General features: G+C 34.6%; 1 protein-coding gene across 14 annotated transcripts in view; it reads right to left on the bottom strand.

Moving 5' to 3' along the window:
- NBEA (neurobeachin) overlaps window positions 1-16,320 on the bottom strand; it is a 664,613-nt gene that overhangs the window by 291,404 nt on the left and 356,889 nt on the right. For all 14 annotated transcript variants that reach the window (XM_032880041.1, XM_032880043.1, XM_032880047.1 and 11 more), the window contains 2 exons: window positions 12,359-12,467; window positions 8,305-8,471 (listed from right to left, as the gene is read on the bottom strand). In XM_032880041.1, the coding sequence (XP_032735932.1) occupies window positions 8,305-8,471; window positions 12,359-12,467 (276 nt within the window). The remainder of the gene's footprint in view (window positions 1-8,304; window positions 8,472-12,358; window positions 12,468-16,320) is intronic.

Below are 16,320 nucleotides of genomic sequence, written 5' to 3'. Positions count from 1 at the left end.
TTAATAAGTGTTTTTTTATTTCATTATTCCAATCAACTTTTACAATAAATACAAAAATTAATTTCATTATTGAAATGACCATGGGCTTTAGGGTTACATGGATCTAGATTCAAATCCTGTTCCTATTACTTAGTTGTATAACACTGGGCCAGCTACTCCACTTCTCTGAGACTCACATTTCTTTTTTTTTTTTTTTTTTAAGATTTTATTTATTTGACAGAGATCACAAGTAGGCAGAGAGATGGGCAGAGGGGGCAGGGAGCAGGCTCCCCACTGAGCAGAGAGCTAGACATGGGGTTCGATCCCAGGACCCTGGGATCATGACCTGAGCCGAAGGCAGCGGCTTTGACCCACTGAGCCACCCAGGTGCCCCAAGACTCACATTTCTTACATGCAAATCGGAAAAAATAATCCCTACCTTAGAAAGTTATTAGAATAAAAATAAGATATTAGATGTGAAGTACCAACTGAGAGACTGCCATTACAAAGCTGCACTCAATAAAATCTTCTACTATACAAAAACTCAATAGTAATGCCTATATGAAAATGTACACTAAAAATTGGTATTATATGTGTGCGTGTGTGTGTTTATGTGCATTTTTACTCAAGAGCCTATTAAAATCTCGAGTTTAATTTAGGTTGTTATGGCTTATGTAGTTTTTTTCCTCAGTTTTACTAAGATATAGTTGAGATCCAGCATGATATAAGTTTAAGGTATATAGCATAATAATTTGACTTATGTGTATTGTGAAATGATTACCATAGTAAGATTAGTCAACATCCATCATCTCACAGAGACATGAAAAAAGAGAAAAAAAATGGTTTTTTCCTTTGTGATAAGAATGCTTAGTATTTAGTGTCTTAACTTTCATACGTGCCATATAGCAGTGAGCTAGTCATCATGTTGTACATTATATCCCCAGTACTTATTTATCTTATTACTGAAAGTTGGTACGTTTTGACCACGTTCCTCCAATTCACCCTCCACCAACCGCCTATAGCTGGTAACCATAAGTCTGATCTCTTTTTCTATGACTTTGTTTTTTTCTTTCTTTCTTTTTGGTTCCATATGTGAGATCATATAATATTTGTCCTTCTCTGTCTGAATTATTTCACTTAGCATAATGTGAGGTTCATCCATGTTGTTGCAAATGGCAGGACTTCCTTGTTTTGTTTTGTTTTTCTTTATGGCTGAGTAACATTCCATCTCACACACACACACACACACACACACACACAAATTCCTATAGATATGACACAAAACTGGATCCATTCACAGACTGATGGACACTTAAACTGTTTCCATGTCTCAGCTATTGTAAATAATGCTGCTATGATCATGGAGGTTCAGATATCTTTTCAATATAGTGTTTTGGTTTCCTTCGAATATATTCCAGAATAGGAATTGCTGAATCATACAGTATTTCTATTTTTAATTTTTTGAGGAACCTCCATACTATTGCCCATAGTGGCTGCACCAATTTACATTCTTGCCAACAGTTGCTCAAGGGTACCCTTTTCTCCACATTCTTGCCACATTTGTTCTCTCTTGTCTTCTTGATGATAGCCATTCTAACGGGTGTGAGGTGATATCTCACCGTGGTTTTGATTTGTGTTTCCCAAATCATTGGTAATGTTGAGCATCTTTTCATGTACCTGTTGGCAATTCTTATATCTTTTTTGGAAAAATGTCTATCAAGTCCTTTGCCCAGTTTTTAAGTAAGCTATGTAGTTTAAAAAACTGAAAATATGATCCAAAAATATAAGGAAAAACTGTTCATACATACTAAGGATTATTTTAAAACATTAATTCTTGAATATACATTTTTAAAGGGCTGTCAGATTCTAGTTCCTCCTCAGGACAAAATAAAGAGCAATAATATTAATTCAGAAGCTGAAGTATGTTAGAGCCAGCATGACCACTGAGTCAAAAGATAAAAGGAATTTTAAGTTAAAATTCAATATTTTCTTGGGTAAGACAGCAAGTATAACATTATAGGAATGAAATTCCTTCAGATTTAACATATATTTAATAACAGGGGTGTAACTGTACCATTTAATCCTTCCTCTTAGGATGCTACAAGTCTATTGGAAGACATGTGTATCCGCACAGCTATAAAACATTAAGTGGTGTAGCAAAGATAATTGCAATACAGATAATAACAAAATAGGAGGTAGGGTTAAGAAAAATAGGGAAAGTCAGGGAATGCTACAGGAAGGGTGATATTTGAACTCAGCTATAAATAGAGTGACCATACTTCCCTATTACTCCCAATATGTCTTTAAAAAGTAGTCAGACTGATCTTTTAAAACATTAATCAGATCACGTTACTCTTCTGCTCAAAACCTTTCACTGCTGTTTATGCCACTTAGGATAAAGTCACAAATTCTTAACATGATCTATAAGACTTTAAATCATCCGGCTCATATGTTACTCTCCAGCCTTATCTCAAGCCACTATCCCCATTGCTCACTAAGCTCTAGAAATATGAGCCTCCTTTCTGTTCATTTTATTATTTCTAAGCTGAGTCTTTGTTTAATATTTCTCTCTCTTGAATGTTCTATACCTCACCTGTTGTGATGATTCCCTGTTCATTCTTTAGCTCAAACAGAACTTATTTAAAGAAATCTTCTCTGATTCCCTGATCTAACATGAAGATCATTCGTTATACCCTCTCCTTTAGATTACCCTGTACTTTTCTTTCCTAGTAATTGCCAGAGTTTGTATTTATGTTTTTTATTTCTATAATCATTTGTTTTGTTTAGTATCAGTCACTTCTATTTGATTATTATGAACTAAATGAGGACAGGGAATAAGTCTTCTTTACCACTATGCTAACAAGAGTTATCTGTTCATTAAATTAATAAAATCAATAAATTATAGCTACATATTACAAGTTAGAGGGTTCTGGGAAATCTCTTTTCATGAATTGATGGCTGATGGGAAATTACTTTAAAAAGGATCTTTGGAAGGAGAAGAATAAAATGGGAGGACTGATGCTACTTGATTTAAAACTATCATAAAGCCACATTAACCAAGACAATATGGCATTGCTGGAAGAACAGACAAATAGGTCAATGGGACACAGAACCCAGAAATACAATACAGACTTTACATCCTTCAAAAAAATTAGCTAAAAACGGATCACAGACCTAAGTATAAAATGCAAAACCATAAAACTTCTAGAAGAGAAAACCTAGATGACTTTGGGTATATATGGGTGGTGCCTTTTTAGATACAACACCAAAGATATTACCCATGAAAGAAACAACAGAAGCCAGACTTCATTAAAATTAATAAGTTCTGCACTACAAAGGACACTATCAAGAGAATGAAAAGACAAGCCACAGTCTGGGAGAAAATATTTGCAAAAGACATATCTGATAAAGGATGGTTATGCAAAATATAGAAAGAATTCTTAAAACTCAATAATAAGAAAGCAAATAACTTGGTTAAAAAATGGGCCAAAGACTTAACAGACACCTCACCAAAGTAGATGTACATATGGAAAACAAGCACATGACAAGATGCTCCACATCATATGTCATCAGGAACATTCAAATCAAAACATGAGATACCACTACTACATACACCTATTAGAATGGTCCAAATCTGGAACACTGACAATAGTTAAAGCTGGCGAGGAGGTGGAACAACAGTAATTCTCATATATTGGTAGTGAGAATGCAAAATGTTATAGCCTATTTGAAGCCACTCTGGTGGTTTCTTACAGAACTAAACATACTCTTATCATACCATTCAGCAATCATGGTTTTTAGTGTTTACCCAAAGGAGCTGAAAACAAATGTCCATACAAAAACCTGCCCACGGATGTTTATTCATAACTGCCAAAACTTGGAAGCCACCAAGACGCTCTTCAGTAGGTAAATGGATAAATAAACTGTGGTATATCCAGACAATGAAATATTATTCAGCACTAAAAGGAAATCAGCCATCAAGCCATGAAAAGATATGGAGGAACCTTAATTGCATGTCACTAAGTAAAAGAACCCAATCTGAAAAGGTTACATACTGTATGACTTCAACTATATGACATTCTGGAAAGGCAAAACTATAGATTTAAAAACAAAACAAAACAAAACAAAAAAAACAGTGGTTGCCCAGGGTGGTGGGGGGGGAAGGAGAGAAATGAATAGGCAGAACACAGAGAAATTTTAGAGCAATTAAAATACTCCATATGATATTATAATGCTGGATATATGGGATAATTTGTCCCAACACACAGAACCAACACCAAGAGTGAGCCGTCAGGTGGACTATGGACTTCGGGTGATTATGCTATACTGTGTCAATGTGGGTTCAGTCCCAGTAAAAAATGTACCATTTGGGAGAATGACCATGATTATGGGAGAGAGTATACATGTGTGTTGGGAAAAGGTATAAGGAAAATCTCTGTTGTAAACCTAAAAAATAAAGTCTTTTTAAAAAGGCTTTTTTCAAAGAGCTAACAAAAAAGAAAAGAGACTAACAAATATAAAAAGTCTACTCTGTGTCAGATACTGTGTTAAGCATTTTGCATTATAATACTTCAGTTTACCATTTAAATAATCCAATGAAATGAGAATTGCTCCTCTCACTTTCCAGATGAACACAAGCTTTGGTTTTATGCAAGGCTAAGTACATTTTGTCATTTAATAATACGATTTCATTCAAAATATAAAATCGTCCAGACAACAGACTAATTTACTTTCCATTCCATTGCCAGTATCGCTATAAAAAGTATACATCAAGTGTTCATTTATTAATTTATTCAGTGGATATTTATTTAGCACCATGTATCAGGCATTATTCTAGGTGTGAGGTATTCTATGGACAAAAGAGAGAAAAATCCCTTCCATTATGGAGCTTGTATTCTTGTGGGAGACAAAACAGTACAACTAATAAATAAGTACATAATATATAAGATAGTAATAAATGTTGGAAAAGGAAAAAAAAAGGAAAAATACAAAACACTTGGGGGGAAGAAGTGGCTACAGATGATGGCTTTTTTGAGAAAGTACCATTTGAATTAAAACTGGAAGAAAGTGGGAGAGGTAGCTGCATAGATTGGGAGAAAACATTCCAAATAGAATAAGCATGTCCTAAAAGCCAGAAAAACAGCAAAAAGCCACAGTGACTGGAACAAAATGAGCCAGGGGAGAGTAGCAGGAGAAGAGGTCAGAGAGTTAACAAAGATCATAACCTCTCATCCATGGCTCACTCCACAGCAGCCATACTGGTCTCTGCCTGCTCTTGGAACAGGCCAAGCCCCTTCTTCTTTTGCAGGCTGTTTCCTCTGTTTAAAATGCTCAGAGTTCTTTGTTCAAGTGGTTCTTTATCAGAATGGATTTCTCTGAACACTCTATCAAAAATAGCACATTCTGTCCTTGTAGGTCATCGTAAGATTTTAACTTTCGGTGACACAGGAAACTTCTGGAGCAACACCGTCCAATGCAACTTTGTGCAATAATGGAAATGTTCTGTGCTGTCTAATATGCTAGCTGCCACCCACATGTGGCTACTGAGTACCTGAAAGGTGGCCCTACATTTTTAATTAAATTTAATTTTTATTAAATTTCAATAGCCACATGTGACTAATGGTTACCATCTTGCACAGCACGGCTCTGGGGGTTTCTGAGCAGAGGAGCAAAAGGATACACATTTTAATAAAATTCGCCCAGGCTGTTGTTTTGAGAATGGCCTTTAGGAGGATCAAGGCAGAAGCAGGAAGACTATAGAAAATGCTGCTGGGACAAGTCAAGTGAGAAATGATGACATCATTTTGGAGCAAGGGGACCGCAAAGGTAATGTGCTAGACATATTCTGTGACGGAGTCAGTAAGATGTGCCTCAGGGCTCAATATGTGATGTGTTAGGAGCAGTTAGGATAAAAGCCACATTTACGGCCTGGGCAAATTTAAGAATGGAGCTGCCCTCGGCTGAGGTAGAGATGGTTTGGGAGAAAGTCTTAGGAGCTGTTTTGTCACCTGAAGTATGGTATCTATCTAAGTAGAAGATGCCAAATAGGTAGATGGATAAACAAGTCTGGAGGTGAGTGAAAGATCTGGACTAGGGATAATAAACTAGGGAGTTATCAACATAGTGGTTGTGTTTTTAAGCCATGAGATTTGTAAAAGCTACAATAAAGAGTGAATCAAACAAAAAAGAGAAGCAATCTAATGACTGAGTCTTATTAATTAGTCAAATACTAAGTAAGATTATAGAGAACAAAACCTATTCTTAAATATTTAGAGTTCAGTGACTTACTTAGGAAAGGATGATTAACAGAAAGATTGTGTGTTTTTTTGTTAGTCACTGGGAATTAATGTGCAGGAAAGAAGAGAAGCTACCTTTATATCTAAGGGGTCCTGCTGCCAGTCTTTCTGTCAGTCTAATGAAACCCAGTAAAGGATTAGCTGAGCAGAGGATGCACTTGACTCATGACTGCAGCTATGGAGGTGACTCTCTGTTAGCTGTATCCTAATTAGACGATGAAATAATTAAGACCTCAAGTTCTCATGCATCTTTATACACTGAAGGCAATATTCTGAGTCATATCACCTGAATTATTAGCAATATTACGTTACAGTCCTGATTGTATAGAACTAAGAAGATAAATCCAATTCAGAGAACACAAAAAAGAAAGGCAAAGTCTAGAGCTGGGCAAAATGCCCATGTTATTGCTACCATGTATGATGTTAAACTTTACATGTCAAGTTGATTAGGTTATAGTGCTCAGTTGTTTGGTCAAATAACAGTCTAGATGCTGCTGTGAAGGTATTTCCTAAATGTAGTTAACATCTACAATCACTGGACTTTAAATAAAAGATAAAATGTGGGTGGACCTCATCCAATTAGTTGAAGGCCTTAAAAAAAAAAAATAAGAACAAAACAAAATAAACCTTGAGGTTCATTGGAGAAGAAGAAATCCTGTGTCAGGACTATAGCAAAAATCATGCCTTAGTTTCTAGCCTGCCAGTCTATCCTACAGATTTCAGACTTACCAGCCCTCATAATCATGTGAGTCAATTCTTTAAAATAAATCTATGTCTATTTCTATATTTATACTTATACCTATATCTCCATGTCTCACATATATCCCATTGGTTCTGTTTTTATGTTTTTCTGGAGAACTCTGACTGAAACACTGTCTCTCCTTGTGTGATACTGTGTAAGTTTTTATTTAACTTCTGAAAGCTCCAGTTTCCTCAATATAATACGGAAAACATTTGAGTACCAAACTAAATAGAGATGTTCTAAAGGTTAAATGAAATAATTCATGTAAACTTCTTAGTATGATGCCTGGCACACAATAAGCATTCAATAAATCTAGATGTCACAATATCACTATTATTATAAGAAACAAATATTGAGTGTTGATTATTTTTAAGGTTATTAAGTTATAATTTTACCATAAATACAAAAATTATAAAGATTTGCCAAGTCTATCTTATATTTGAAATACCAGGCCAGATGATCAAACAGTATCATGGTCATATTCTAGATGTTCTTCCCCAACTAAGAGAATAAGTTCTATCAGAATTCTTCTTAGTAGTGTGCCGGTCACAGTTAACCAACCCCTAAACTCTGCCAGAGACTTAAAAGCATTTAATAGGATCAAATAAAATGAAGATCTAAAAATGAAGAACATTAGCAATCGAAATATTGTGACCTGCCTCACTATTATTTTTCTAGAAAACTTCATGTGTAGAGGAAATAAAAAAATTTTATGCCCACAAAACTTTAGCGAGAACATCTGTAATTCATAAACAACCAATTTTGGTTTTACTTTTACTATGATATCATAAATGCCCTAACGTGCAATGAAAATCTTTCCTAAGAAAGACTGAATAGAAAAATATGGAAGAAAAGCTTTAAAAAGATGTGTTACCTCTACACAGTAAATGTTTCTATTACTACCTGTTTTTAAGAAAAATTAAGAATGATATAAATTTAATTACTAGGTAGAGTTGACTCTTTAAAGTTGAAAAAAAGCCACTTCTAATAATTAACACACATCATGTAAGAGATAGTAGTCTAAAAGACTTGCCTATTTTTTTTTTTTTTTTTTTACATATTACTGTTAAATTAGAAATGGCTTCCACTGGAGCTTCTGTTAAAAGTTTAGATTTTCTCCTGAAGGATTCTAACAAGGAATTACTAAAGATATCAGGGAAAAATTCAAGCAATTTTGTATGTTTTAAATCATTTTTTCTACATAATTTTAAAGTTCATAATCTTTAACTTCTAACTATTATAAATAACCTGTGAGTTATTATTTACTTGTAAATTTGTGAAACTCACCTATGAGAAACTGCTCCCCAAGCACCATGCTTATTTGTGAGAATATTAAGGATCTTCTGTTTCAGTTGGTTTGCTGTAACGTGATCTCGATGTTTAGCAGCACTTATGAGATGATCACACATCTTTTCCTCCTCTCTTCTATCAGCAGCATACTGGGCACACTGCGACTACAAAAAATACGAACGACGCATAATGTTTAACAATGTACAACTTCTGCGGTGTCCAAGTAAGGAACGATATCTGACCTTAAATTGAAGGGCAGTAACATAATCTTGTGAAAATTTAATTTAAGAAAAGTAAAACAGAAAGAATATGGTCACTACAATCACTTTTCAAACTTGTAAAAATGTGTTCTATGTGATTATACATAAAGTATACGGAAGATAATTTGGATGGTATTATATAAAGCAATTAATGATCTTTAAGGCTCCTAAAATTCTGAGTCTGATTTTAATATATCCCCAAAGTAATAATTTTAGAAGAATGGTTTATTAAAAACATAAATCTAATTATTATTTTCACCATATGGTATATGCCACACTTAAAATGAGAATTATATTCTTCATAATTATATAGAGATCCAAAACTTGCCATTTTATTTATAGTTTTCCAATTTCATGAATGGCAATGTGGTATACAAGGAAAAGAAATGACTTAGGTATTTAGATTTGGATTTATTCCACACTTTGTGAAAATTCTTTTCTTTCCCCATCAATACTGAGTTTCATATTTATAGAATGAGAAGCTAAAGTTTTCTCTATAATCTCTCCCAAGTCTAGAATTTAATGTGTTCAAAGGTTCCCATGATAACAACCCTATTATTCTCATCTTTTCTAATAATCAGTTGTTCTGTCCACTGTCCGCATTCATGCTCACCAGTATCAGTGACATAGCTAATCGGTATCCATCTCACTGTGCATCAGAAAGGTTCAATATAAACATGAAGATGAACATCTCTTTAATTATGTTTGATTTTTTGTATAGTAATTTTTATATAAGTGGACTGATCATAAATTCTAACTTACCAAGCATATAATATGAGTCATATAACTAGAGGAAAAAAAGTCTCACATCTAAAAATACATATAATTGGTTCACATTCATCTTTACTATGTAAAAATTTGTTTCATGGAAGGAATCTGAACATATCCCTTCAGTCTATCTATTGATGCAGACTATTACCACAACTCATCTCTTTCAGAGAAATAACCTTACAGTACTCTAAGAAGGATTAATTCATTTTCCAATTTATCTTTTTGTACAGGGAATCACCAATTAGTACAATGATCTGCCTCCATAATGAGGTTAATATTTCATTAGCTCATTGGAGAGCAAAATTAAATTTTCATTTTTCTTCCTTAACAATTACAATGGTTAACTAAAAAAATTGTGAAGTACCCATCTCAAATTAAATATACTTTATCTCTTAATCACAGGCTTATATGGGAGACAGAGAAATTCCCAAAAAGTCCTAATAAAATATCATGGCTTTTATAAAATCTTTTATAATTTAAAAGTGGTAAGTGTTTGGTAAACCACTTAAGCGTGCACACGCACACACACACTCAAGGTCAATGCATTTACCAATACAGCTCTAACCTAAAAAGAACAAATTTAAATGTTTCAGTTAAAAAAATACATCCATTAAATAACAATGATGATACTCTCAAAATTTGATTTATGTATTTTATTTTATATTTACATAATCCAAAAAGCACTGAGTCTTCATGTCCACTTCATAGCCTCTTATCACTCTTTGCCATGCATCCTCAACAGGAATGATCTCATGCCCAGGGCATAAAAAAAAAGTGGTATTGGGGATGAGAAAAAACCATATCCTTTCTACGTATAAAGCACAGATGCATATATAGTACACAAACAGATATGTAGCATATTATAGAAATAAAATTTTACTGGGAGAGGGAGATTAGAAAAGATTCCTTAGGGGGGCACTAATGAAAAAAAGGCTGAGAACCACTGTCCTCAGCTTAATTCCATTTTGGCTAAATATGTGTTAAAACTTGCCACTAATATCTAGCTGCTTACAAGTCTATTTTAAATATTTTCATATAATAAATATTGACCTTTATATATCCCCACAAAATTTCTTGATTTTCTTAGTAGATATATGAATGATTTAAAACTCATCCTGCAGGGGATTCAGCTAATATTCTAAATCTTATTTACTAACAGAAGTCACTAGTTAATTGAATGTTCTTAGTTTGTTTCAACTCCTGACATATCTCATATCTAAACATATTCTTCAAAGAACAGATAAGTCAAAATTTTCTTGACACCCAGATTATAGCAGGATATCTTGATAAATATCCAATAGTATTTACTCTTGAAGGGATATGATACTTTGATAAACACCCAATTGTCAATGTATTTTTATCAAAGTTTAAAATATTTGGTATTTTTTTCAAAATAAGGTTGTTGCAATCTCACATGACAAGTGTGTGCTGTCTCCTCTGACAAATGAAGCAGAGGTTGGGTATGAGAGTGACAACAGTTAATTCTCTGTCTTGTGCTTTTCAGCTAGCAAGGTCAGAGATTACTAGACTGAGGGCATCAACTTGCATGACTAAGAGAGCTGGCTTACTGAGATAAAAACCTCATCAAAACTGAAATCTTGGACTCTGATTTCCAGCCGTGTCCCACTTGTTTGCATGTTGCATCAGGAAAATAAATTGATGGTTATTTATTATTTTCAAGGCCTATGTTCTCCTCTAAGATTTTGATAGATTCCTGCCTCACGTTGAGTGAAATAAGTCAAGCAGAGAAAGTCAATTATCATATGGTTTCACTTACTTGTGGAGCATAAGGAATAACACTGAGGACATTAGGAGAAGGAAAGGAAAAGTGAATTGGGGGAAAACGGAGGGGGAGATGAAGCATGAGACTGTGGGTTCTGAGAAACAAGCAGGGTTTTGGAAGGGTTGGGGTGTGGGGATGGGTGAGCCTGGTGGTGGGTATTAAGGAGGGCATGTATTGCATGGAGCACTGGGTGTGGTGCATAAACAATGAATCTTGGAACACTGGAAAAATTAAATTAAATTAAAAAAAAAGAAAGAAAGAAGAAGAGTATTTTCAGGGCCACTGACCGTTCAGCCTAAGCCAAACGGCAGGTCACCTGAATATTTCTGAAACCAAGTTTTGTCAAAAATTGAATGAATTAAGTAATCACTATAATTTAAAACACTGAAATCAAGATATTGAATTGAGGCAATTCAAATAATGGCAAATAATTATTAACATGCTGGAAACATAAAAATAATATTTTTATAAAACCTATTAGTATTGAATATACAATATCTCAATACACTTTAGTTTTTGCACGTGAAATAGAGATGATAATTTTTTCTTTAGCCAAGGTATTTATGAGGATTTTTAAAAAAAGTTTATTTATTTATTTATTTGACAAGCGAGAGAGAGATCACAAGTAGGCAGAGAGGCAGGCAGAGAGAGAGGGAGAAGCAGGCTCCCCGCCGAGCAGAGAGCCCAATGTGGGGCTCGATCCCAGGACCTTGATATCATGACCAGAGCCGAAGGTAGAGGCTTAACCCACTGAGCCACCCAGGCACCCCACTTATGAGGATTTTAAAATTATTCTATTCCCAATATATGTATAGATCTACATGTATATCATATAATAGCAAAGCTTAAGTTGTCAGTGAAATATCGATTATAACAATAAGATAACTGAAGTGATCTTCGGTCACTCTAAAGATGGACATATTGATAAATAATAAATTATGGAATATTTGGTAAAACTGAGTTTCTTCATATAACAACTTGTTATGCCCATCTCTAAGTGATGTATAAACTAGTTTAAAAATTACTAAAGTAATTGCATCATAAAATCTTACTTGCGTTTAAGAATACATTAGAACAACTTCAGTTTACCAAAGGGTTAGGCATATTGTAAGAAGAATTTCTGCATGTTGTAAATGAGGTAAAAATTAGTGCTTTGTGTTTGGCATTTACGAAAGCTTTAAAAAAAGAAACTGCTTATAAAACAGTTTCTAAAAAACCTTCTTTATAAAAACCTTACCTCAAACTCTGCATGTTTATGTACATCCTCAGCTCTCTGTCTGTTCAAAATAAACTCAGCTTCATTTGCAACACGAACTATATGGTCCTTCATAGCATGGCATAGTAATCTAAAAAGGAAGATACCTTTGGAATTATTATTCTTAATAGCTTCAGTTAATATTACATTTTAATAATCAAGTTTCAGTATTTGAAATATTAATTATGCATAAAGTTTAAAGTTACATTATGAATTAAGATAGATGAAATTATAATTCAAAGACATTTGAAATACAGAAATATACCATAAAAATGTTACAACAATGCCTCTGGTAAGTACTGTGTGTCTTGTGAATGAATGATTCAGTTAATTTGATGTAGTTAATGCAAAAGAATCAAGGCTTTTTGACAGTGTTTTAAATGGTTAAAACAACAGAATTCACCACCTTTGAAGTAAATGGTTAAAACAACAGAACTCACTATCATGGAAGTAAATTTTCACACAAAATCTAGATGGCCATATATTAGGAAATCTGTAAACTTCACTTTTAAACAATAGAAGTTATTTGAATATTCAGATTGTTTTGAAAAAGTATAGTAAGACATATAGTGAAAAGCCTCCCTTTATCACATAGACACATGATTTCCAAACTCATCAGGCACTGTTTGTTATTAGTTTCTTGCATGTTTTCAGAGACTTTTAAAAATACATAATACAAATACATTCTCCTCCCCAACTTCCTTACACTATTGTTAGTGTATTATACAGTCTTTTCTGTACCTAGCTTTTCTCACTTAGCAATATATCTTGAAGACATTTTCTTCTCTCTCTCTCTTTTTTAAAGATTTTATTTATTTATTTGACAGGCAGAGATCACAAGTAGGCAGAGAGGCAGGCAGAGAGAGAGAGAGAGGAGGAAGCAGGCTCCCCGCTAAGCAGAGGGCCCCATGTGGGGGGTGCGATCCCAGGACCCTGGGATCATGACCTGAGCTGAAGGCAGAGGCTTTAACCCACTGAGCCACCCAGGCACCCCTTGAAGACCTTTTCTTATGTACACAAAGGGAGCTTCTTCATACTTCTTTTATAGCAAAGGGCAGAGGTTATTCAAAGATGGCTGCAACAGTATCTCCGATCCCACATGCTCTTTTGAAGTGTGAGAGTGTTATTGCTCCGTCAAAAAGAGGAGTCACTTTCTGCAGCCCCTAGGTCTGCCTGTGACTTCCTGTGACCAACAGAATACAACTGAGGTGAAGCTTTGTGACTTCTGAGTCTAGGCCATAAGATGTCTTGCACCTTTTGCCTTCCTTTCTTGGAACTTTGTCTTCTAGAATCTGCTGCCCTGCTGAGAGAAGCTCACATTATGTGGCCAACCCAAGCAGGAGAATAGAGGACCTCAGGATCCCAGGCCTACATGAGCTCCCAGCCCAGAGCCAGCCTCCCAGGTGACTGAAATGCCAGACAGCTTCGCAGGGAGCAAAGGAATTGCTGAGCTGAGCCCAGTTATGAGAATAAAGACAGATTTAAATTACATGATGATGATGATGATGATGATGACGACGAAGGAGGAGGAGAAGGAGAAGAAATAAATCGTAACAACTGTCACCAAACCACTTATTGAGAGATAGGTAATAAAATAGGTAGTTTACACAAAATATTTAATTCTCACAAGAATTCTCAGAGATATATATTATTTTCATTTTTAGACATAAGAAACTAAGGCTCAGAAAAATTAAGTTCTTTGCCTCAGATTATAATTTTTTAAAAATTCTCAAAATTCTATATATTTGGCATTGCATCTTCATTAGCCAACAATATTTTTTGAAGTAAAACCTTTCATGTTAACCACTGCCCTCCTCCGCTGTGGGTATTCTAACATTAATTCTTGTCGTTTTATCTACTATAAGCAGTGATTTGGCCTTTTTGCATCTTTTAAAATGTTTTCTTTTTCTATAGGCGATTACTGTGTTAAAAATAATCAAAGGACATTTGAAGTTACCTTTAAGTCTTTCTGGGTTTTTCTTAAGGGCAAACTTACAAAATAATGTCCATTCTTTTACCTATGTCCTTTCAAGATTCAATTCGAATACTCACCTCCATTCATGGTCCAGTTTTTTCTCTACCTAGATTTTTAACAAGAGTGCCCTTTTTAAGATTGCTGTTCTTTATTTCCACTGCTCATTAATGAAATGAATTGTCATTTTTTTCTTGCTCAAGTTGTTGTAAATTTTAATCAGAATGGGAAAAATTGAACCTCATTTTAACTTTTGTATACTAAATAGCAACTCATAGTAACTATTCCTATATTGTTCACTACATTGTCTACCCATAGCAAACTCATCTTTTTCACTGATAACATGAATAAGCAAACAAAAAACCATTACTGAGTATCCTGATATTTCTAATTTATTGCTTAAATATAATTTGTAAAAGCTCTACAACATGTCTTGGAAGTGAGTCTGTACTGAATTTATTTTTTCTTTGAAGTGTATTAAGGTTGAATTACATAGCAGTAAGTTTTACTCTCTTTTCACCAAATTATGTGCGATATCTGTGTAGCATCTTCTATAAAAATCGGCAGGTGAATGATCTCTATATTTCGTAAGGCAGTAATGTAGACACTGAATTCAAGATAGTTCTCAGTAAAAACCTATTTCCCCAAAGTCCATATGTGGTCTGACATCATTACTCCATGATGAGATTTAAGGTAAATAACGGCTATCACTCTCAGACCAGCAGGGACTTCCCACCGTATGACACAGGCACAACTAAAATCTTGCATAGCAGCAGAGTAAGTGGAAATATCACCTGGAAACATGCAGCAATAATCTCTCCAGTTACTTAAGAGGAACACAGGCACATTCCAATGGGAATATTTCTTAATTTTTAGAACAAAAGTTAATGATAATATAAATTATTCGAAGAATGAAAAGGTTAGGGGACTCTGTTAGAAACCACAATATTTGGAAAAAAGGCTCAGACTTCTCTATAATGTTGGAAGGCAAACAATCATACAGATAATCTTCAATTCACTGAAGGAGGTAGAAAAAGAAAAGTTAAAAAAAGACTGTAACTTAAACTCTGAATATTAAGTTTTGATGAAATAATTGGTCTATATTTGTTAGGCTGGCTTCAAAAGAGAAAAGAGATGTGAAATACAGGATTATTCTGTTCAATGGCTTTGTCTAGTGCATGAAAGCTGAAGAAAGCCAGGAGGAAATCTAATATGTGCAAATTAGTGTGGATTACAAAACTTAAATAGATTAACAGAAGACAGCAGGGAGGGAGAGGCCCTGTGTCTGGCAGTTAATAGGTACGACTCCCCAGGAGCAAAACAGTGGATTGGTAAAGCAAAGAGGCCTGGCCGCAGAGAGGGGCAGAGGGTGGGGAAGACTCTTACCTCAGAAACACTAGAGAAACTGTATCAATTATCTGAAAGTCAGTTTGTCCTCCTAGCTCTGCTCTGACACTAATGAGTTCTCCATCAATGAACATACTTACAAGTTACACATCAACTAACATAGGTTGTTTTACTTCCATGGAGAGAAGGAATCTTAGTTGACTTAATCATTCTGGGTAACTTCATTATCCACAGGGAAAACCATTCCCCAGAGTATATCACAATTCCTTGTCCCTTTTTAACAGGATCTAAAAATACCTAAATCTATGATTCCTTTAGAAACTTCAATTCTACTTCACTTCAGGAAATCACTCTACTGGCCCTAATTGTCTTCACTTCCTAAATCTCTAAACTCCAACAATCTATTTTCTGGCTACAACCTCCCTACACTTACTGCTCTCTCTTGCCTTCATTTGTCCCTCCCCTGGATCCAGGCAAAAACAAGCTTTGGATTTTTCTAACTGCACTTGTTTAATCCCTCTATTTTCTCTTAATCCTTCTTCCACCGCTCAGATTCACTTCTTTTCCCATTGAATTTGCCATCCCGTAGTTCCATGTTGTAACTACTTTCTTGCTGGCACTGTCA

The sequence above is a fragment of the Lontra canadensis genome, unplaced genomic scaffold, assembly GCF_010015895.1.
Source record: "Lontra canadensis isolate GAN:19392208 unplaced genomic scaffold, GSC_riverotter_1.0 scaffold67, whole genome shotgun sequence".
In the NCBI taxonomy this organism is placed as follows: Eukaryota; Metazoa; Chordata; class Mammalia; order Carnivora; family Mustelidae; genus Lontra; species Lontra canadensis.
Note: the sequence above shows the minus strand (reverse complement) of the source record. Positions and strands in the feature narration are given on the sequence as shown.